The sequence below is a fragment of the Anas acuta genome, chromosome 10 (assembly GCF_963932015.1).
Source record: "Anas acuta chromosome 10, bAnaAcu1.1, whole genome shotgun sequence".
Classification (NCBI taxonomy): Eukaryota; Metazoa; Chordata; class Aves; order Anseriformes; family Anatidae; genus Anas; species Anas acuta.
Window position 1 is genome coordinate 233,624 of NC_088988.1, and position 22,764 is coordinate 256,387.

Genomic DNA, 22,764 nt, shown 5'->3' on the forward strand with positions numbered 1-22,764 from the left:
TCCTGTATTAGTGATTTGAAACAGTAGTCACTGCTGTTTTCCTGGAGTACCTATGCAACTTCAGTTTTTGAACTGTTGTTGTCCCTCTCCAACGTAGTCAACAGGTAGTTAATACACCACCATAAGATATATCATACCAAAACTTAACAACTCACAGTCAAACCATCAGTAGGAAACAAGGCTATTTCTCTCTCCATCAGGAAAAAAAAAAAAAAAAACAACTGGAAAGAACAGTCCACTTAAAGGGCTTTCTTTCACATTAATGAATTTTCAAGCAAGAGTAACGTGACTCAAAAGTCCCCACACAGTAGACACATCCACAAACAGATAAAACAGCACAAATTAGTGGAAGTCTTCCAGACTGCAAGCAAAGGAGGACTGTAAAAGCCAGTAAGAAGACTCTTAACCATGGAAGTAGAACATGTCCAAGGAATACTTCTACTGTAGACAACTGATGCCAGCATATGTGCAACAAACCCCTGTGCAGAACAACACCAATAAGAACTCACTTGACAGTGCAGGTGAATCTTGTGGAAAGCTTCATGATGGCAGTGAGAGCATAGCCTCGTGTAACAGATGCAGACATATTAGATATCAGAATGCTTTCTAAAATATCAAGAACTTCATCTTCTGTTACCTGAAAAGGTACAAAAAGTTTAGGCTGAGTCAGACAGAAGCTTTGCAGCAAACCTTTCAGAGTATATACTGTGAAAATTTGTTTCTTGCTTAACAGGTGTTTCCTATCTCCTCAGTAACTTTGTGAACCCACAGCATATATGCACAATGAATGAAACAGATGCATCCAGATGAGTATCTTGTGATACTACAATTTTAAGATAAAATTCCTGTTCCACATATTGAAAAGAAGGTTTATCATCAAAATACACAGCTAAAACCCTGGCAGATACTGTGCAAGCTAGATGAGCACCAAAAGTACACTGCTCTGCCCAGCGTATCTATGCTCCTCATACACAAAGCTGGCTATGCTTATATTGCCCATGCCTGTAGCATGCAACCAAGTTCCCTATCAAGGGTCCATGGTAGACACCATGAATAAGTAACTGTTGCAAGCATTCCCCTCAGATATCAAGCCAGCATCAAGCAGCTCCAGCCTCAGCCATGTACACACTTGCTCTCTCAGGCTATACCTGTATTGGCTCCTCTTCTTCACACTGACCAGACACCAGAAGATCTCCATACTCTCCTATGCACCAGGAGGCCACCTGCACCAGGGGCTGCTGTTGGAAGAAAAATCATACACCTAGATAAATGCATTCTGGTGTAAAGTAAACCACCACCATCTCCCAGAGGAAGCTTAGCCCTCCTTCCAGCTAAACAAATTTCCCATAGCATAAGAAACGTGGAATTCTTGATCAAATTCGATATTCATACGAGAAAAATAGAAGAACAGGAACATTCAGAAGACATGCCTCTTCTGCAGTCCGTCCCTTGGAACTAGACAGCATGATGCTGACTTACCTTGATACGCTTAGTAAATATACTTATTGCAGAATAACAGGTAAACCAAAGTTGCTTGTATTGGGTATTACCTGGGAGTAATCACCAAGGATGGCTTTGTAGAGTCTCTGCACAGTGTAGGCATGCATCTCCACACTATTAGTTATTAGCTGAATCAAGTTGGGGACAGCATCATCACGAACATAACTTCCTGCCTGCAAGAACGTATTCAAGAGGAAAATAAAAGCTGTTAGGTTTCACTATCTGACTTCTCAGTAACAGCCAGCATCAACAGTTATCCTTCACAAAGCCTGACTGCACACAGATAAAAATCCACATCCTCATCCTCAGGTACTTTATGTTTGATTTTGAGCAGGCTCAGCTGGATGAAAGTACAGGACAGTACATTCTCCTAACTCACTCAGCTATAGCTAGAAAAAGCCATACTGTAAATATCCTGGAACTGTCTGTTGAGGATAGGATGTGGACATAAGAATCCTGTGCTATTTCTATACGACAGAAGGAACAGAACACACACAAGAAAATGCCTTCCATTTAACAGACAAGACACTTTGGGAGCAAAAAGCAGTTTTTTCAATCACTTCCTCAAAGCTAGACGCTATACCAAATTAGCACGGGACTCCGGGACTCGTTTATCTCTTCGGTTAGATGATAGGAATATGGAGATCATATTGAAAAGCCCACTTCAGGGACAGAAAAGTAAGTGAGGCAATGCATAAATCACATAGCTTCGCTGCTGAAGGAGAGATGTACATTGCTCAAAACCTGCCTTTTAGACAGTACTCTGGAACTGAAAACAGATTGTGCAAAAAGAAGGAAATTAAGTGAGCTCAATTAGGTCAATTAAGTGAAAACCCAGCTAGCAAAACCAGGAGCTGATGACATTGTTCTGTGTTAATTCTCCTAAGTCTGGTAAACCGGATAGTATATTTATTTGTAAGAGTCTGCCTGAGTAGTCTTGTGAATATATCTTTAACTTTATAAATGGTTTCCCAACCAGCCACAGGAAGGAGTCCTCCGAGAGAAAAACTTACAACCAACTTTTAAATGGAAATCAACTCTCCGTTCAGAGCAATCCACATTTCTCAGTTTCAGGATGGCACAACAGCACATTGAAAAGTGAGTCTGGCTTCTGAACTCGTCAAATCTGAACACACACTAATGAAGTAAGTCTCTTCCCACTTCTTCACATCAGAGAACACACTGCCTACTCAAGTTACACTCTCTTCCCCTCGTTTGCCAAAATACTACTCCGTTCCACCTTAACTGTGGTGTTTATACAGAAATTCACGTAGTAAAAAAGTAACAAACACAAAGGAAAAAAAAACTAGAAAGCTGTTATAGTTCTATTAAAAAGCTTTGATAAGCTCAACTTGGAATAATTTCAATAAATTGTTTCAACTCTCTCTCTTTGCAAGTCACTTAGTGCTGTGTTTACTCTCTTGAAATGATTGTGTGTTGGAATGACAGCACAAGAATTACCCTGACTTAGAAGCTAACGCACTTACTTCGGTCGATACAAACTCTGCTACACAGTCTTCTTGCACGTTTCAGAAATCATACATTTTCTAAAATTTTAATTCTAAAGATGAAATAGTCATATTTACTTTCTGACTAGCTGCCTTAGGTCACTGTTATATAAGTGCACTTCTTTTGCGTATTGTAACATTTATTATCTCTCAGCCTTTATAGCCGTCTCCCACTCTGTGATAGCTTCCTACAGAATTCAAGATTTCTTTCTTTTAAAAAAGTCACACAAAAGACAAGCAATTTCACTTACCGTTGTTAAGACTCTCATGATTGTGTCTATGTGCCAGCGTTTGGAAGGAGCATATCTGACAAAATTAGAAAAAGAATCAGAGCAATAACCCCTAGCCTTCAATACCAGCAAGAACCCACAGTTAACAGAACCTCCCCTTTTGGTCACCTCCTGGCTTACTGCTTCCTAGAAAAAAATCACATTCTTTGACTTTCTGTATTAATGCTGACACTGGAAATGCTGAGTAAACATGCAAGTCTGTAGAATATAGCACAGCTATACCTTGCATACACAATACTTCAAAGCAAAGTCAGGCTGATGATTATAATGGCTCTACGTTAGTAAGATTATTTCATTTGTACACCTAATTGGGGAAAGTGGGTGTGGAGGTGTGTGGAAGGGTGTCTACATAATGCCTTTTCCAAAGAACAGTAGAAATCAATATGCTAGACTGGTTTAATGATATGACAACTGCCCACAAGGGAACATTACCATTCCCTGAAGCACTGGTGTGTTCTGTTCCTCATAGGAGGTAAAAACTAATAAACTACACACAGGTCAGCAAATGGGCAAATGGAGAAAATATGATCAACACATTCTTTTAAGGGGTGGGGAAGGGGATAAATAACACAAAAAATGCTCATAATTCTGAACAAAAAAAAAAAAGACAAAATAATGGCAAGCAAATTAACCCCATACTTTTCTGCTGCAAGAAATATTCCAGATGCACAGTCTGCCTTGAACTCTGGCTCACAGGAATCTAGGAAATACAGCAACTCCTTCATCATTCCGCGAACGTTGTTCCCATTAACAAGAGCAAAACTCAGTTCCATTGCACGCCTACGGCAAGGGACAGAAAACAAAGTATATTCAACCTGGAGAAGTAAACAAATCCAGATACTCAAATGCACTTATCTTTTAATTGAGATAGCAATCTTTATTAATCCTGTGAGAAGAGCCTCCCATATGTACCAGTATTTTCTTGTTCATGGGCAGACAAGAAATACCCACCAGAGAAACCTATAAATGTATGGAGTGGTGCAGGTGGAGTCCCCCTAAGATGTCCTAAAAGGCTAGGAATATTTTTCAACATAGTCCATCAGCACTAAGGTTGATGGTCCAAGTATTTGTAATTATATACTTGTCATCTCTGACATAATTGCAATGAGAAAGTAATACAAGCTACAAGCTTTCTCCAGCTTCAGGGATATTAAACACACAAGGAACCTTTTTTGTTCTCCATCAATTAGACATTCAAATACATTAGAGCTTATAAGCTTTACTGTATCTTGTCAGATGAACTATATAAGACTTTTAGAACCCCAAATTACCCTAGTGCTCTTTTTGAAATTTTCTTTTCATTCCTTCCCTGCCACAAGTTAACACCGCAATTAAACAGAGTACTGCCTCTTTGATTTTCCTTGTATACATCCAAAAGTGAGAGGCTAGTCCTTAGACCTTCTACTTGAAGCTTCTGTAGCTGTAGCACGACTCTCCCATCCTTCCCACATTTTCTCAATGAAGACTACTGTCTTGAAACACGATATAATGCATTAAACAGCCTCACTAAACAATTCTGACTATTCTTTAAAATTGAACATTCAGTGTAATACAGAACACAAATACTCAAGTTGAGCGTAAGGAACTTTGAGTAGCCTGTCACAGAGATAGGCTACTGCAACAAAAACAAGAACCCTGTATCACATCAAGAACTTCCTCCCCCATTTCAGTTACCTTTTGAAATCAGCTGGAGAGCTGCTGAACTACATCATGTGTACAATGATTTTGTAGTGTTTGTTGTGCAACAGATCTTTTACAAAATTATGCCAAAAGGCCTAAGGTCTACATAATAACAGATGTTTTTTCAAATGGATCAGACTTCAGTTTGTGCTTAACTCCAGTGTTAAGCTTGCCAACCTGCCACTACACTGACACAGCCATTTTTTTTCTGATCAGCTAAGATTTTCACAATGTTAATGAAGCATCAACACCTTACACCAGGCACAACGGTAGTGGGCATTAGCTACCTGATTTGCTCTCAAAAAATCTGAAACATCTAGCTAGCACTGCTTCTCAGCATCTTCCTATTGTTGCAGAAAGCATGATTTCTACAGTATTGTGACCTGTGAATGTGTTACCTTGTTTTTTACCTAACTAATATCTGGGGACCTAGAGAATATAAATGTCTCTTCATAGAATAGCTCTGGTTGGAAGGGACCTTAACTATCATCTAGTTCCAACCCCCCCGTCACGTGAAGTGATGACACACACTAAATCAGGTTGCCCAGTGCCTCAACTACCTTGTCCTTGTTTTCACCTTAATTCTGAACACCTAACTAAATCATTACAGCTTATCATCAAGGGTTTTGGCTGTTTGAAAACATTACTGGAATTGTTTTCATTCTTCCAATTAATTCTTAACTCCTTACATGTAACCCAGCTGGGTTGCACATTTTCCACATTAATATTTAATCTTTTCAGTCACATTATAGCATATATGACAATACTGCAGGTGCACAGAAGCAATTTGCAATCTTAACACCTGGCATTTATCTAAATGCATATTGTTCACATTACAGGTCTCATTTCTGTCACAAAATTCCTAATCATGCAATTTGATCCGATTAAGCAGACAGACAAAAAAGCCTTGACTTAAATGGCAAAGCCATTCTGAACTACACTACATAGACCAAAGATGCACTGCAATGGTTAAAAGATGATGAGAACAGGCCATGCTTCAGATGTCAACCAAAACCAGGTATCATGTCTTTCTCTCAAGTCTCAGCACCTAAAGCTTTCTACTAGGGAACTCTGATATCCAGTCAATATATTGCTTCAATGAAAGCAGTGCATTGTCAGCAGCATGAGTGTCAGCATGGCAACATCACGCTCTGCCGATGGATCACTCAAAGGCTTCATCCTCCAATAGCACTCAGACATGAAGCTCTATTGTTTGCGGCACACCTGTGTTTTCCTAAATGGTACCAGTTAAATACTTTTGTGGCCTCACACTGCTCTGGCACCAAACAACAACAACAGCCTGAATTTGCTTTTTGAGATAGCATACAATCGTAAAACAAGATTACATGATACCCACAGCAGTTAAAACTAAGCATCAGAAGAAAGACAGTTTCAATTTGTTTCCTATTCTACATATATCTAAGTAAGCAGTGCTGTTAAACATCTAGACCTGATTCAAAGAGGCATAAATTTGAAAAATGCCTTTCAGCATAAGCATGTATGGCATATCTAATCAGTTTGACAAGGTGTAGAGGCAACTCTGAAAGAAACAAAATACATTTATGATGTAACAAGAGGTTAATGAAATTTTGGCCTGCAGCAGAGCTTCCACATGACGCAAAAGGGATGCAGCAGTCCCTATCACTAACTTGCTTTACGCTGCACTGAGCTCAGATGACCAGCTACAGAATGAATAATAGGGAAGAGATTACTGAAAAAAAAAAAAAGAACAAACAATGAAGAAGCTGAAATACTTGATTTAGAAAATTAAGCGCAGTTCTCTACATAGTAGTCTGGCAGAAGTGAGATCAAGTGATTCAAGACTACTATAAATATCTGAGAGAAACAACAGAAAGTTACTATCACAAGTAAAAGGAACATAACTGAAGTAATGAGAGTAAACAGGAAGATGTTTAGACTGAGTATCAGGAAAAAAAAGTCTACTTGTAGTGACATGTATCAGGTTGCAAGCTCTCCCATAGTTCAGAGAAGTAACAACATATCACTATTTAAATGACACACAAACACCAAGAATGTACAACAGGACACAGCATATAAGCAAACCATTTGTACAATATAGTAATTCTAAATTCTAGCATTGTCTAATTAAATTTAATCTAGAAAATTATTTGGATGGCTTAACTCTGCTTCAGGACAACGTGATACTGCCTGCTTTGCTTGTCTTGGAAAGAAAAGTTAACACCAAGAATGTCAGAATAATTTTGACTAGGATCATACTTTATGGAGGCTTTGATTCTTATGAACACACCACCCGATCTCTGTTGATTTTATTTTGTAAAGATTCAGGCAAACAGAATCTCCCCTCCTCCCCTTGCCCAAGATGCATAAAATATAAAAGCAGCTTCTCAAAGAAAGTCACTGCACACCTTCATTATCTTTGTTACCTTAATTGAAGCATGAACCATACTATGCATTAAGACTAGTCTCATTTATAAGTTCCTTGTAAGTTCCCCAATTTTATTGTCATTTTCCTCCATGTCCTGCTCACATTCCACAGGCTGTCTATTTCACTGACATTTCATTTACCTTTTAATGGAGACGTCCAGATCCTTCAGGCAGTCCACAATTGTGCTTCTATGTCGCTGTACTGCATTGTGGTCTGTCTGCACAGTTTTCAACAATGATGTCAAAGCTACATATCTGGGATAACAGCATAAAGTAAAAAAAAAAGTAAGCTTTTAATTTCTATGCACAAAACCACCCACCCCCAATTTAATCCTATTTTGCAACAGAACAGGGCTCTCTTGTACTCCTCAGTAAAAAATGAGGATCTTCCATAGGACTGTCTGGCATGTCTCCATAGAAGAGTTACCATACAAAACTGTAACTAACGTGCCTGACAACATCCTGCTGCTTTGACAAGCACTCATCCCAGTTGCTGGGCTCATGTTAGTTGTCCAGTCCTCATGGAAGATTTTGAAAAGACGAGGCAAATAAATGTTAGACCTCCACAGATAACACAAAAAATACCACACAAATTCTCAAGGTTAGAGACTTCTACCTATGTCATGATTTGCAGTCAAAATGCCTAGAGATGGGACTTCGTTCTGGCATTGCAGCAATTCCATGTCCAGTGACCAAAGCACAAATACTTCCTAACTGCATACTGTAGGCAACAAGAAAAAACTCACTGCCTAACCTGTAAAATCTATATTGCCCACACCAATCTGAATGTCATCAAAGACCAGCTGGGGCAAGACAGGAGATTTACAGAATAGGGGAAAAAACACACTCAGGTAGATTAAGAAATCGTGTTAAGAATTAGATTGTACACCCAGATTCATCAGCTAAGAAGAGCAGAACCATAGTTAAAACTTTGACAGAGAAAATGTGCCAAAAAAACAGTTAGTTAGCCATATTAACCCCACTAACACTTCCAAATACACTCTAATGAAAAGCTCTACTTCAGCATAGTCTTTTTGTGTAATTGCTTATCACGCATTTTAAGCTGGATGTAGATGGAACACACTTCATACAACTTACCTAATATTTTTGTCGTTGTTTAATAAGAAACGGCCTAGGATGTTAATGGCTAACACCTGCAGAAAGAGTTAGGGAAAGTCAGCGATCAAAAAGGCTGGTCATCTTCATTGCATCAAGATGATTTTAAAGGCAACATGTCAAAGTTAGTACTATGCTTCCTGGCCAAAAGCATAACAAAGAACTCTGGAGCCTGACCAATCAGAGGGAAAGCCAAGACAAACACAGCACAGGCTCTATGCTGTACTCAAGGAGAAAATCTGCAGGATTTTTTTTTTGTTTGGTTTCTCTCTAAAAAAAAAAAAAAAAAAAAAGCACCACTTACTGAAGAGGTTACAGTCTTATCTACAGACATCTGTGGAGCTATCTTTGGGTGAAATGACTTCACCTCATGGGTCCTCTACAGAAATTTCATTCTAATACAAGCTTAGACAAAAAGGCCACGGCAAAGGCAACTTACTCTCAGTCCACTCTCAGATTTTATGTCCATAATAGTCAGTACAGTTTCATAGAGAATGGCATTTCCCACATTTTTACTTGTTTCCGTATTAGTAGCAACCTGGAATAAAGAAATAAAAAAAAGTGACTGCACTGCAAACAACGTGGATCCCCTTTGTGACGTTCTGCAAAAACAGGCAGCGAAGTTGAGCAATCCCTAGCAAACATACATCACACCTATTAACGCATGCCTCTGGCAACAAAATTCACCCCAGCACAGCAGCAGCTGTATCCTCACCAGTGCTGCTGAATCCAAGTTATTAACAAATTAAAAGAGAAAGTTAAGCTGATCAACTTTGCAAACCTCACCTGTGCAAGTATATCATTCATGGCTTCACTAGAATCATCATCGTTTCGCCCTAGAATCCTTAGTAAACGCAGGATTCGCACCTGTATGGTAAAATGAAGCAAAGAGAATATCACTGAAAGAAGTGTTTTACATGAGGAGTGTGAAATACCATGCTACTAAGTTCTACATCTACAGGTTTCTCAAAGACTTCAGCCCTGGGTAGCCTATTCCAATGCTGTGCAACCCTTTCAGCGGTTCTATCCACAGTAAGATCTTTATGAACAGGCTAATGCCGTGCTCACGCTAGTCAGAACTCTTAAGAGTACATATACCCAATGCCAACTGGGCACAGCCCTGCAAGACCAACACTTGTTTCTTCTCCCTTTTGCCATAATTTAGCACAAAATGATAGGCCTATTTAAACTAATTCAGATGTCTTTCACTGTGGTAGATGAAGAGCATTTGCAGAGTCAGCTCTAACATAAGGACACAGCCTTAAAAATCAACACTGCTGCCCTCTGGTAACTACCTTGTCATACCTAGGTCTGAAAACACAGTGCCAGAATTAAAGCTATCAATTGCTGCTTGCATCAGTTCTTACCTGCAAAAAGGGGTCACTGATCCCAGACACATCATGCTCTGGTGAATAGCCAGACATGATAAGGTTCTTCAGAATACGAACTAATTGGGGAACAAGCTGAGAAGAAAAGAGTTGTCAGAAAATGCACCTACTAAGTTCGTTTCTCCTTCCCCCCCCCATTTGAAGTATAGGCCTAAGAACAAATCTCTCATTTGAAAGCAAGTCAGTCTACAGATTCTTCCTCAAAGTCCAGCCTGCACATTTATAAATTATGTTACACAGCTTCACTATGGAATGACTGGAAGTGGTAAAGCTGGAACCCAAGCACCATATTGCATCTTTAAAACACTAAAATCCACCAGACCTTGACAGGCAACACCTAAAAGGAAATATCAATTTAAGGAACTCTCCACTTCACAAAATGGGGAACCGCCACTTATTAAAATGGTGTTATTCCAAGACTCTCTTTGGGGGCTTTACTACGTTAGATCCTGATTCATTTTAGTGCACATGTCCATGTAGTAAGCATCATCAGACATAGCCAAGAGATTTGATCTTTCCAGGTACTGCTAACATTACAGTAAAACATTAAGGATTTTTTCAAGTTTGATACTCCATGCAATTTAGCCTCTAGAAGGAAAAGCTTTGTGATCTGCTTCCTCTACAAAACTTCCAAATAGTAGAGAGTGGATTTCCCTCCAGCCTTCCCTCAGAGCTCTACACTACTTCTTCCTCGCAATTAGCTTCAGGATCAATTCTCCTTTTCACCCCAAACTTCTCAACAAAAGCTGCAATACTAAACTGACCAAATTGTTTGCTTCACTGATGTTAGAAGAGTTCTGCATCATAGCAGATTAAATTGATTGATGCACAAAAATCATATTGACTTCCACTGTTCGTATCAGAAGTTTCTCCAGCACTGTGAGGGCTAAAAAAACCAAAACAAAACACACCAAAACCCACCAGACTTGCAGAATCAGCTCAGATTTCTCAGATGTTGATGACACTGGTCTCCCAGTAGCCATCTATCCCAGAGGAATAAATAATCTTTCAAAACCGGTACACAGCTTTGAAGAAATGTTATCTATTTACAAAAGTTTGGATCATCTCACTCCTTCCTAGGAACTTCCAACTATAGTTGCACCTCATCCGTCAGGGTAATTCTAAGGAACTGTAATAGCTATGCTCTCTGGTATCACACCCACATCCAGCAAGTAATCAGTTGAAGGCAGAACATGGCAAATAAGCCAATGGTTAAAACATGTAAGCTATAACAAAATTACTATTTATCCACAAAAAAATTCACAGTGGCTATGAATAACAACATGGTCTCAGGGATGAAACCAGCTCATTGCTAACAAGTTCTATGAAAAACCTTAAGGTTGAATAAGAGAACCTGATTTTTGATTAAACCCTGAGAGAAACCTCTCCTGGTGGATGACAGATGTAGAGCTCTACCAATTTTATTCCTTCCATAGTTTATTCTACCCCCTTCAGTGCTGATATTAAAATAATGCAGACACTTGCTGGAGATGAAGTGACAAAATAGACAGGTGTTACAGTGCCTGCACTAAGCGGATTTTTCATTCCTGAAGCATGGCTAGCATCAGGAAAGCATCATTCTCTCTCAACTCCATGCATGCACGACAGCTACATTTTATCAAGAAGTCCCCTAAAAAAAACGTCCCGGCAATTAATTAATCCTTCAGGCGTGACAAATTTTCCCATCCTTGAGGTTGGTTGCTCCTGCACACATGCGAAACTCAATGCAATCCCAAACTTGTAGCAGACTAAATTTCTACTGTATCAGAGATTACTTATTTTAATGTTAATCACTTTTGACAACATCAAATAAAAATGGTGCTTCAGACTTGGGACAGTACTTGTTAAAAGCACAACGCTATTTGTGGAGTACAACAGCTACAGATGGACATAAAAAATGGGCAATGTTTTGAGGAGTTAAGTCCTGTACTTTTGTGGTGAAGTGCAAGAAGAAAGCCAGCTCAGTTCCCCTGTTCTCTTTTTTTTTTTCCAACCTTTGCTCTTCAGGAACTATGTATTCCTCTGAAAACATGGATTTCACAATACACACAAAAGGAACCATGAATTTCTTATTATCTGCCTAAGAGAAAACCAAAGGATGCTGCAACATCTTCCCTCACGACAAAGTAACAGGCAAGTGGAGTGATCTGCTAGAGCACACCTAGGAACCCTGATTAACATTTGCTTCTAATGAGAATGTTATCAGGACTGAGGACAGGACAAACAATGGAAAACGTTACAGCCATGGAGATCGGTTGAGGGCCCCTCACCAATCTTCTGCAGTCAAATTACAGAGATGAAAAATCTGTGACGGAACTGCACCTATTCTTTGCAGCACAGTAAGCCTCTCCTGCTCCCTTTTGTGCAAAGGAATTACCCAAACCTGCCCTATGGCAGACACAAAGCCCAGTTTATGGTGAGAACGCCCACTGGTGTGTGTGCACGTGTAGAAAAATTTACCTAGGAATCTTCAAATGAGGGCTTAAAGAAAGCAAGCTTGTTTTTGGAGAAGGCCACAACTGAGATTCAGGGCTGCCATGGGTATGGAAGTTTAGTGACAAGACGAGACCAGCACACAAAAAGCATTAGACAAGTACAACTGATCTAAGCATGTGGCATCAATCACAGATGTGGCATTAACAGGTACTGCCTCACAAGAGGCAAACATCTACAGATTCAATGCAAGCATGCACCACCCACAAGATATAACTCTTACCTTTTCATTCTAACACACATCAGGATTCCAAACAGACAAAAGGGACAAAACAGACGAAGCAGGCATTAGAGACAGATTAATGTTATACCATTCGCAGCATAAACAACCAAAGAGATAGCTAGAAAAGGGTGTACCTCAAACCTATATTTTGTGGACTCAGCTCTTCTTTTACCACTAAGACTATCATTTTAATTGAGCAGTTAGTAGCAGGGATAGCTACCTTCAAAATGTTCCTAGCCCCACTTTCGCTTTCAATCCTGCTCTGTTGTATAGACCTGGAGCAAGGGAAGATGCATGCCAAAGTGCTAAGATGCATCAATGGATGCACTGTTTGAAATCCCTTATGATATAGGCAAACCAAGGAAGTAAACTGGGCACGCAGATAAATAACCTCCCTTGAGACACTTCAGAAGAGCAATTGGACAGTTCTGCTTATCAACTTCATTCAATTTCTACTTTGACCACAACTCAGAATGACAAAAATCAATGAAATTTTCAGATGTCATTTCATTGGTATTCTTTATTATGGCAATAATACTGCATAGCAAAGCAATGTAAGGAAGTTTGTGCTAGGAAGACAAAAAGAAGTAAACATTCCTAATCAGAGCAGGAGGAATGATGTTGACTCTCAAAACCCTCAAGTAAAAATGGAAAATGATGTAATACAGCATGCACCAGAGATGAGGTATCTACAGAACTAGAGCTTTCATCGGTATTTTTGACCTAGGCTTCTAAGACTGTGTAGCAGTGGTTAAGATATTCAAGTGTCTAAGCCTTAGTTTTTCTTCTTTGCTTCTTTGTGTTTAATACATGTTGAATTCCTGATGACACTATGAAATTAGCTACAAAGAGTTAAAAAAAAAACAAAACAAAACACTAGCAGAGTATTAGTCAAAGGAGAGACTGTAACTAACTTCAGGGTGAGTTTCGTACTGCACGTTCTTAAGAGCAATGTTTTATAACTTACCCCCTTCTTGAAGGGGACTGGTGCTAGACACCCAAAATTCCCAGCATTTTTCTTATTATTTTGATAACAAACAGACAATACCATCAATTTCTTCACCTAAATTGTTTTAGGGGTTTTAAAATGTACACATTGCATTCACTTTGGAAATTAATAAGAAATACTTCTCAAAAACAAAAAGCCATGAACATTAATTCTGCAATGTCATCACATTCACACTTACCTTTCTAAAGTGTGCAAGCATGTCTGGACTTCTCTCACACATCTCCGTGAGGAGGACTACTGATGTGTGTAGAACACCTAAAAACCAGGAAAAAAAAATCTGTGTTTTACAATTTCATTGGCTCCAGACAAGTGACAAAAATAAAGAAATGACAAATGTTATAAAACATCCTCCTCTTAAATCTAACACATGTCCCCAAAAGATACTTGAACTTGCAGCTGTGACCAAGAGAAAGTTAATAGCAATGTGCTTGTCTTACAGCAGCAGCTAAGGGTCAAAAGAGGACAAGCTGTCCTTGCACACTGTTTACAGAAACCTGCATATTAAATATACTGTTAGATAGTAACAAACAGGCTAACAAAAGATCTGAGATGGGCAAAAACATTTTGATTGCATTCATTGTACGTGTTGGGTTCCTCATGTTTCCTGATTTCTTCTTCTGATTTGGGTACTCTAGCTGAGCATATGTGATCTCAACTAGGCCTTTTCCTTAGAAAGTCTTCAAAAATCAGTATGGGAGACATGCAAAAAGCTAAAACAAAAACAACAACAGAAACAAACAAAAAAACAGAAAAAACACACACACTTTGAAGTCCCTTTAGGCAGTGTGCTGGATAAAAGCCATAAGCTTTCCCACTCCACCCACTCTGAAGTCAAAAAAAGTGAAAGTGTTCTTTCATCACCTATGCCGTGTAAAGTCCTGCTAATTATCAGTCATATGTCCCCATCTTTTGAAGAACATATGCTTTCGCTGCATACCATGGGGAAGAAACAAATTAAAAATACACCTCAAAAATTCCCTCCAAACAAAAGGCTTCAGTAGCAAGTGTGGCACCTGCAAAGAATGGCATAGCCTTGCTAAGCAGGCTCAGACATTACCATGGTTCTTCTCATTCAGCAAGTTTTTGGTGGCTGGCAGGAACATCTCCATAAGTTCAGGCACCTTTCTGATAACATGAACAGCACACAATGCTGCCTGTATAGGAAAAACAGTTCAGTTAGCACATAGTATAATGACAAAGACACATTTTGAGAACATCTAGCACAGTAGCAATTATCACAAATTTCATCATATACATAGGCTTGGAAAGTTTATACTGTATTTTTCCATCTCTCTGCAAGTGATACTAAAGAGCATTACAGAAAAGAGTTCAATAAAACTTTCACTGTTGAGGAGGAAACAAAACCAGCACTAAGCTGCAATGTAATACTTGCACTAGAAATACTTCATTTGTAAGTTATTCATTTCAGAAGCTGTATTAACTGCAAAGCAGCCTGGTATTAATAAGGCTACTTCAGTCTGTCTTAATGTTATGAAGGTTTTTTTTTTTTTTTTTTTTTTTTGCAATTGGTTGATAATCAAGTGCACTGGCTGCCTCTTCCCAGAATACAACATTCTCTCCTAAAATCTCATTGCTGCCCCTGCCCTCCCCTCCAAGACATAATAATGAAATAAATTTAAAAGAACAAGGCTGATCACATTTTGCAGATGTTTTGTCCCACTTGCTAAGGAAGTTAGACATTTTCTAATTGCTTTTGCCCATTTCAAGTCCTTAACCTGTCATCTCTGATCTGGAGATGAGTACTACTGGTACTCATCTCCAGTAGTACCTAATAGGTTAAAATCTTCAGATATTAGTCTGCACTATTAACAATATACTTATTAATGATGGACTTATCTGAGAACATACTGAAATAAAACTAATGACTAGAAGTCTAGGATTAATGCCTGTGAACAGGCAGGCACTCACATGATAATCAATAACCTTAAGGTAAAGAGTATGAAATTAGAAACAAATGCCTCATCTGTTGGAGGCTTGACTTCTAGAGGCTTATACATTCCTGCTATGCAGAGACAGATTTGGCCTCTACCTATCTCACACACCGGGAAATACTCAGCCAGAGCTACAAGCTGTCTAGTATTCCGGTTATAAGCAAAGTACCCCATCAAACTTGAGTTTTAATCTGTAACAAAGTATTCAAATGTACCTTCTTCCTAAGATAGGAGTTGGAAGTTTTGAGGAGCTTTTCCACCTCTCCCGCAAGGTCTCTGCACATTTCCGAGGAGCCCATGCAGCCAAGGGTGCAGAGTGCCAGCCCCTGCACGTATTGCGTGCTATGATTAAGGTCACTGTAAGGGAGAATAAAAAAAAAAAAGTCAATCAGCACACAGAGAGCCTGAATATGGAAAAAAGGGCATCAGCTTACACTCATTTAGACATCTGCACACATGAAAAAGGCCTCCAAATTCTCAGCTACTTGGGAGTACGAGTAAGGAGCAACATAAGCTTGGAGTGCATGTACCATAGGGTTTTCTATTAGTTATAGGTAGAATTCTCAAAGGTAGATTCTGGTAAAAATATCATGTGAACATCCACTGCTTGAGCTGAGAAGAGATGACACAATTGTCTTCTACAGTAAATAAACACTTCTACGGCAAATAAAAAACTCTGTAGTTTGCAATTTGCAAACAGAAAAGAACCTAATATCAAGCACAGCCCTGCAGTAACTTTGCAGGCTGTTCCAGTTTAACCGTGTTCTTGGACAGGCTTCAGCTTCTGTTTTTTGTTTATACGCACACTTATGTAGTTTCTGTGCCTTAAGTTTTTTGCGTAGTTTTCCTTGCATGTAATATCTTAATTCTAACTGCCCTTCTCCTCCCTCCCTTTTATTTGACTATTAGGACTAACGAATGAGTTGTAAAGCTTCACATGGATCTGGTCACAAAGTAAAACCTTAAAGGATAAGAAACAAAACATATGCCCTTAAAATGCTAAGCTTAGCATAAATTCTTATTTCATATTATACTAAGACTTATACACTGAGCACAAACACTAAATCAGAAAAAACAGGATCCACATTTACAAACCAATGTATAAAAAGTCATGTAAAATATTCTCCACCCTGAGCTAGGAAAAAAAACAACACACAAAAACAAAAAATATAATTACTCACACAGTTTATAAATAATCTATATAGTAATTTTGTTTAATAATCCTAACTCTTCATATGCCAATGGAAGATGCAAAATGTAGTCAATAAACGAAGCCATGTTTCAGTAGGCACTATTTATGAGGTCATCCACCAATGTCATACCAAGTACAAGACAATGTGGCTTCCACATGGAAATCCCAACAGCTTTTAAAACTGCCTTCTAACCACTTTTCCATCAAACTACTCGGTATTCATGTCACCACAGCCCCCAGGATTCATTCACAAATGACGACAAATGAAGAAAGTAAAAATAAGTTCCCTGGTTTGAGAAGCAATTTGGGGATTTCACGATGAGAGAGCAGGGGAAGGGAGTGGTACATAACCAAAAGTGCACAACATGCAGAAAAGCAAGAGAGCATTCTGTTCCTAACGTCAAGTTATGGCAACATGCAGATGCAAAAGCAGATAACATGCCATTAAACACGTTGATTTTTGTTTCCTTCCTTTAACAAGTTTTTGGCAGCTATATATACTTGTGCATATAGCAAGGATGTGCTTCAAAGGTGCCCACTTGTTTGCATTGAAAATCTAGGTCTTGCTATAAGACAGTGATAAAAGCAAGACAAATAATGGTAGTTATGGAAGCCAAAGAAGAAAGCAATAGACAACCCACCAACGTGGTGCAAAACTGTCTGTCAGTGTCATTGAGCTCCAGTCTGGCCCATTTCAAACTCACTGCACCCCTACTACACATTTATTTCAACATAAACGATCAAAAAATGCGTTAACCACAATCAAGAAAGGTGTTAACCTAGCAACCTAGTTCTAATGGAAGAGTCTCACAAGTACAACATTCCACTGAAAAAAAATATTTGACCAAATGTCTCTTTCCTGGACACTAGTAGATTCTCAGGCCCACAGCTTTGTCAAGTTTATTTTCAAGTACTTTGAGGCCACAGCCTAATTGATCAATCTCATCAATGCTTTACTTGCTACTACCTGAGAGGATTATGTTCTAAAAGTAAACAATAAATATAGGCACAACACACACAACCAAGTATACATTTGGATAAATCAGCTAGACTCCAGTTGTTCCGCTCCTGCCCCCATCCATCTGGAAAAGCAGTATCTGTCACTGGAAACACATCAACTCTCATTTACTAAACTATAAAAAAAGCAATCCTGCTTTAGTAATATCTTGCTGAGAGGAAAAAAAAATAAAATAAAAAAACACAACAATCCTTATTTTTCATCCCCTCTTGCCTAATTTCAGCAAGACACCAAGTAAACAGCACATTCCAAGTTGCTGCCTTGCTTGCAAGGAAAATCATTCATCAGCACTGTTAGGTCAACCCAAAAGAAAAGGCAGCATACACAGCCTTGATCTCTGAAGTACAAAAAAAAAAAAAAACAACAAACAACTCTTCAGAATTCATTAAGTAAACAGAACAACATGGCTGCAGAAACAGATATGATTTTGTAACACTGGATGGCCAGTCTTGTACATAATGTTTTAGTCACATTATAAAAAAATCAGATCAGTATACAAGAGCTGTGGGGACCTTCAGTTACGCTACACTACTAGCTGTTTCTCTGACTCTTTCCTACTGCAAACTGGGAGATAATTAATTAAGTTTACAGACACGGAAGAGACTTCTTTAAAACATGAGGTTGCCTGCACTGGCCAAACAGCTTATTGTGAGGATTACATATTCCTAATCTTGTTTGTTTTAACATGACCTCAAGAGTAACATGTATTACCATTCTAAAACAGTAGCTACATCAAGTATGGTTTGCAGTATGTACCTCTTCAGGACCAAGGCAAGTTTGTATTCTCTTCCCTCTAAGGAATCTAGAGGGAATCATCCAATTCAGTACAATACTAGAACAATCTTTTACAGTCAACAGTATACAATAGATTGAAGGCACCAGTTTTGTAACACAAGGGACAAGAACTAAGTACTCAAAATATCAGGAGTGTACTTTCAGATTCTGAAGCCTCAAAGCATGTGTTGATGGAGAGAGAGCTGGTACCCTTACTTCTTGATGCAATTGGTCATAAGAAGATGGACATCCTGTCTCTCATCCAGCAGCAACATGGCACCTAAATACCCAATGCGCTTGTCTGTGAATTTCTGAGAGGCAATGAGCTTGAGGCACTCCAACTGGAAGAAAAAAAAAAGAAAAAGAATTAGCTTAAACTACTACTCAGCTAGAGGAGAAAGTTTGATGTTTACCGATTTAGGTCTCTAGATGGAGAAATCCATCAATTAAAGAAATATAAATATAAATAAATAAAAACAAAACAAAGTTCTGGAAATCCAGAGGATGGGTCATGTTTCATATGCAGTGGAAATTTTTAGCACTTCAATGGATATATCTGCCCACCAGAGAGAGGATCAATGCTCTGTTAAGCTGTCAAAAACAGATTTGATGATTATAAGCTGTAACTAAGTAGCTAGCTAGGTAAACCTTGGATACAGCCAGAGATAGTTCAGTTTTTATGCTGTTCTATAACCACTATCTAAACCCCTGAAGTTTAACTAAAGTCATGCATTGCAGTCCTACAAGCTTCCCTTTTGCCATGTAGAAATATGCCACCTGTGTTCAAAAGCATAAAGGAGATTCCTTAGATAACATGCAAAACTGTCACTTGCGCTCAGCTGACTTCAGAATTCGTTAAGCAATTTTTAAGCTTAGCTTTTCCTTAGAGCACAAATACAGACTTTCTGACATGACTGCACTGGTATCTTTCTCTAACAGATGACTAGCCAGGTATAATCCAGATTCTACTTTCCAGACAAAATAGCAGAAATGGCTTCTCAGAGCAAGTAAGAAACCTATCCTCTCACAAACAATCCCGTAAGGCCATTTAACAGATCAGCTGGGGCAGAAAGCACACATACACAATGGGTGTACAGAGGGGATTAAAGTTTCCAAAAGGTTTGCTGTAAAGGATGTGAAAGGGGCATGCATAGGCAAAAATACGAGGCAGCATGAAGAGGTTTTCATGGACCTTAGCTATAGAGAAGCTTGAACAGGGCAACAGAGCACAGGAGACATGCAAGAAGCATATACACATCAACAGGGTAAAGTTGTACAGGATGCTGAAAATCTGGTAAGAAAAATTTAAACCGAAGTGGCAGAGAGAATAAATGCTATGGTCTAGCCATAAGTTCTCACAACTGCACAGAACCAGAACATACGACTCAACTATGCAAGAGGTTGCCACACATGAACCAGCCAGCTTGTGGTTTGTGACAAACCAGTAAGAAAAAACTTGAGAGAAACTGAGTTCAGTTTGCTAGGTTTAACTTGGCTGAAGATCTAGAATAAAAAAAATACCTCTGAATAGTAACATCAGTCATCCAAAAAGGAGAACTGAGCTCATATGAACGGACAAGATCAACCAGGCACAGAGCACTACCTATTTACCTCTTATCTTTCCAGTGTTTTCTGTAAGAAAATAATGCAGCTCTGAACCAACATTCTTCCCACGATTTATAGGATGCTTTCTTATACAACCTCAGCAAAGTTCAAGATAGAACTGATGGCCTCTAATCTACAGTGTAACAGCTAAAAAAGGTAGAAGACAAACATCTTAGGACAAGCAAAAGGAAACAAATGACTATGCATCAACGAGTGATACTTTCTGAATTTGAATGACATTAATGAAATTTACCCTGTGAAAAGCTGACAAGCTCATTTCACTTCTGTACAAATGCATGCAAACTGGCTTCATGCACAGCACTACTGAGCAACGCAATCAATTGAAGCTCTTGCTAGGTTTAATTAGTGAAAGAAGTCTTTATGCCACTGTAACCACTTCACTCAAAGGAACAACAATTGAAGTTTGCTACATCGTTACTGTAACAGATACATCAGTAAAGCCTGATGTGTGTAGAGGTATATAGCCAGACACAGATGATCTTCAGACCAGAATTCTTTTGCAAGTGGAAATAATACATATGTATTTTTAAAGTAATTTGTCCAGGATGTCTTCTAATCTTACACAAATGGCTTCCGCACATGCTCAAAAGCCAGCTTGCCATGCAGTGCATCCCAGCATGCACTGGCTAAATGTAGCGCTCATGCCCGTATTTCTGTACAAGATTTCCTGGGTCACAGTTGAGAAATCCTGTCTTGGAAAGAAGGAAGCTAATGGCTGACCTATTTCTGACACATTCTCTAACCTCTCTTTTATTACTGGTTACCTCATCCACACCACTACCTGTATTGGGTTTACCTGGCAAGGTTTTGGAAGCGAGGGGCTGCAGGGGTGGCCTCTGTGAGCAGTGTCCAGAAGCTGCCCCATGTTAGATAAGGGCCAGTTTCAGCTGGCTCCAAAGGACCCCGGTGCTGCTGCTCAGAGCTGAGCCAATAAGCAATGTTGTTTGAGCCTCTGTAAGAGGTACCGCCGAGGTAAGTGCAGCAGGAGGTGTTCCAGGCACGCAGCAGCAGTTCCTCTGCAGCCTGTGGAGAGGCCCCTGGTGGAGCCGGCTGTCCCCCTGCACCCATGGAGCAGATCTCCACGCTGCAGCCCTTGGAGGAGCCCCCGGTGGAGCAGGTGGATGTGGCCTGGAGGAGGCTGTGGCCCATGGAGAGCCCCCGCAGGAGCAGGCCCCGGGCCGGAGCTGCAGCCCATGGAGAGGAGCCCACGGGGAGCAGGGGGCCTGGGGGAAGATGCCACCCGTGAGGGACCCGTGCTGCAGCAGTTTGCTCCTGATGGATGGACGCCATGGTACGGAGCCATGTGGGAGCGGTTCTTGAAGAGCTGCTGCCTGTGGACAGCCCGCAGAGGATCTGTTTGGGAAGGACCCCATGCTGGAGCAGGGGCAGAGAGTGGCCGTGAAGGAGCAGCGGAGAAGCAGCATCAGGGACTGAACGCAGCACTCCCACTTCCCGTTCCCCTGCACCTCTCAGGGGCAGAAGCTGGAAGAGGGTGGATTGGGAGAAAGTTTTTTTAGTGAGTTCTGTTCCCCTCCCCTTCCCCCAGTCTAGTTTGTTAGTAATAGGTAATAAATTTCATTAATCTCCCTACGCTGAGTCTGTTTTGCCCATCACAATAATTGCTGAGTGATCTCCCCATCCTTATCTCAACCCTTGCGCCCTTTCCATTGTATTTTCTCCCCCTTTCCCTTTGGGGAGGGAAAAGGGAGAGAGCAGTTGTTGTGGAGCTCAGCTGCCCAGCTGAGTAAAACCATCATGCTAGCTGAAGTCAGATGTCTGGTTTCATCTTTAAGACACACATGGGTCTAACAGTCTGTGCCTCTCCTGTTTTTCATCAAAACATATTTCCTACTCATTTATCCTGTCACTCTCAGAAACTTCCTGTCTATAATGCTGGACTGCCTATCTCCAAGATGCTACTGCTGGAACAGCATCTGCCTTCAACATCTCCCCTGCCCAGTCAAACTTCTTGCTATTGAGAAAGAACGGAGATCATATACTCCACCTACACAACATCAGTACTTTGAAAGATTCCTTCCAGTTATAAGCACCGAGGACATGTTCTCAGCCTTGTGCCCTATAACTTCCTGAAAGTGCAAATTACAAACTGTATGAGAAACAAGGCTATAGAATGGATGATTCTGTCCCCAGAACAGTCAGCATAAATGTTTGAGATGTAGCAACACCAGCAATAAAAAATGTAACCTGTTTTATCCTTTCTCCACTGAGACCAAAGAGGTAATTTACCCTTACCAACAAAAGCAGAAATTGAAGAATCACTAATCATCCACACACAGGATTAAATAATTGAGTAACAATGCAAAATAATTAAAATAAAATTTAAATATACTCCTAAAAACTGACAGTGTAAAAATTATTGATGATGTTTATCTGTATTTTTATTATTATTGGAGCTCTTAGTTCCTTAACATTTTTGACAGGAAGTTTCTCTCTTAGACCGGGGAACCCTGCCATGTGTAATACTAAGAACAGGATAATTCACTTGCTCTCATGCAACAACACTTTATTCTGTGGGAAGAATCCAATGATATATAGTAAGAGAACTCATCTTAAACTGAAAGCACAGCC

At 39.7% G+C, this 22,764-nt stretch overlaps 1 protein-coding gene and 1 non-coding gene across 3 annotated transcripts in view; both read right to left on the bottom strand.

Annotated features, from left to right (window-relative positions):
* Positions 1–22,764, bottom strand: part of AP1G1 (adaptor related protein complex 1 subunit gamma 1) — a 45,434-nt gene that overhangs the window by 11,354 nt on the left and 11,316 nt on the right. For both annotated transcript variants that reach the window (XM_068693288.1, XM_068693287.1), the window contains exons 3-16: positions 18,766–18,890; positions 15,781–15,922; positions 14,671–14,767; positions 13,792–13,868; positions 9,868–9,963; positions 9,287–9,367; positions 8,940–9,038; positions 8,483–8,538; positions 7,526–7,639; positions 3,938–4,078; positions 3,260–3,314; positions 1,551–1,673; positions 1,149–1,238; positions 510–637 (exon numbers count right to left, since the gene is read on the bottom strand). In XM_068693288.1, coding sequence (XP_068549389.1) covers positions 510–637; positions 1,149–1,238; positions 1,551–1,673; positions 3,260–3,314; positions 3,938–4,078; positions 7,526–7,639; positions 8,483–8,538; positions 8,940–9,038; positions 9,287–9,367; positions 9,868–9,963; positions 13,792–13,868; positions 14,671–14,767; positions 15,781–15,922; positions 18,766–18,890 — 1,424 coding nt within the window. The remainder of the gene's footprint in view (positions 1–509; positions 638–1,148; positions 1,239–1,550; positions 1,674–3,259; positions 3,315–3,937; positions 4,079–7,525; positions 7,640–8,482; positions 8,539–8,939; positions 9,039–9,286; positions 9,368–9,867; positions 9,964–13,791; positions 13,869–14,670; positions 14,768–15,780; positions 15,923–18,765; positions 18,891–22,764) is intronic.
* On the bottom strand, positions 6,085–6,171 carry LOC137862196 (small nucleolar RNA SNORD71). The gene has a single exon (XR_011100084.1). It is a non-coding gene; the product is annotated as a small nucleolar RNA SNORD71 (small nucleolar RNA).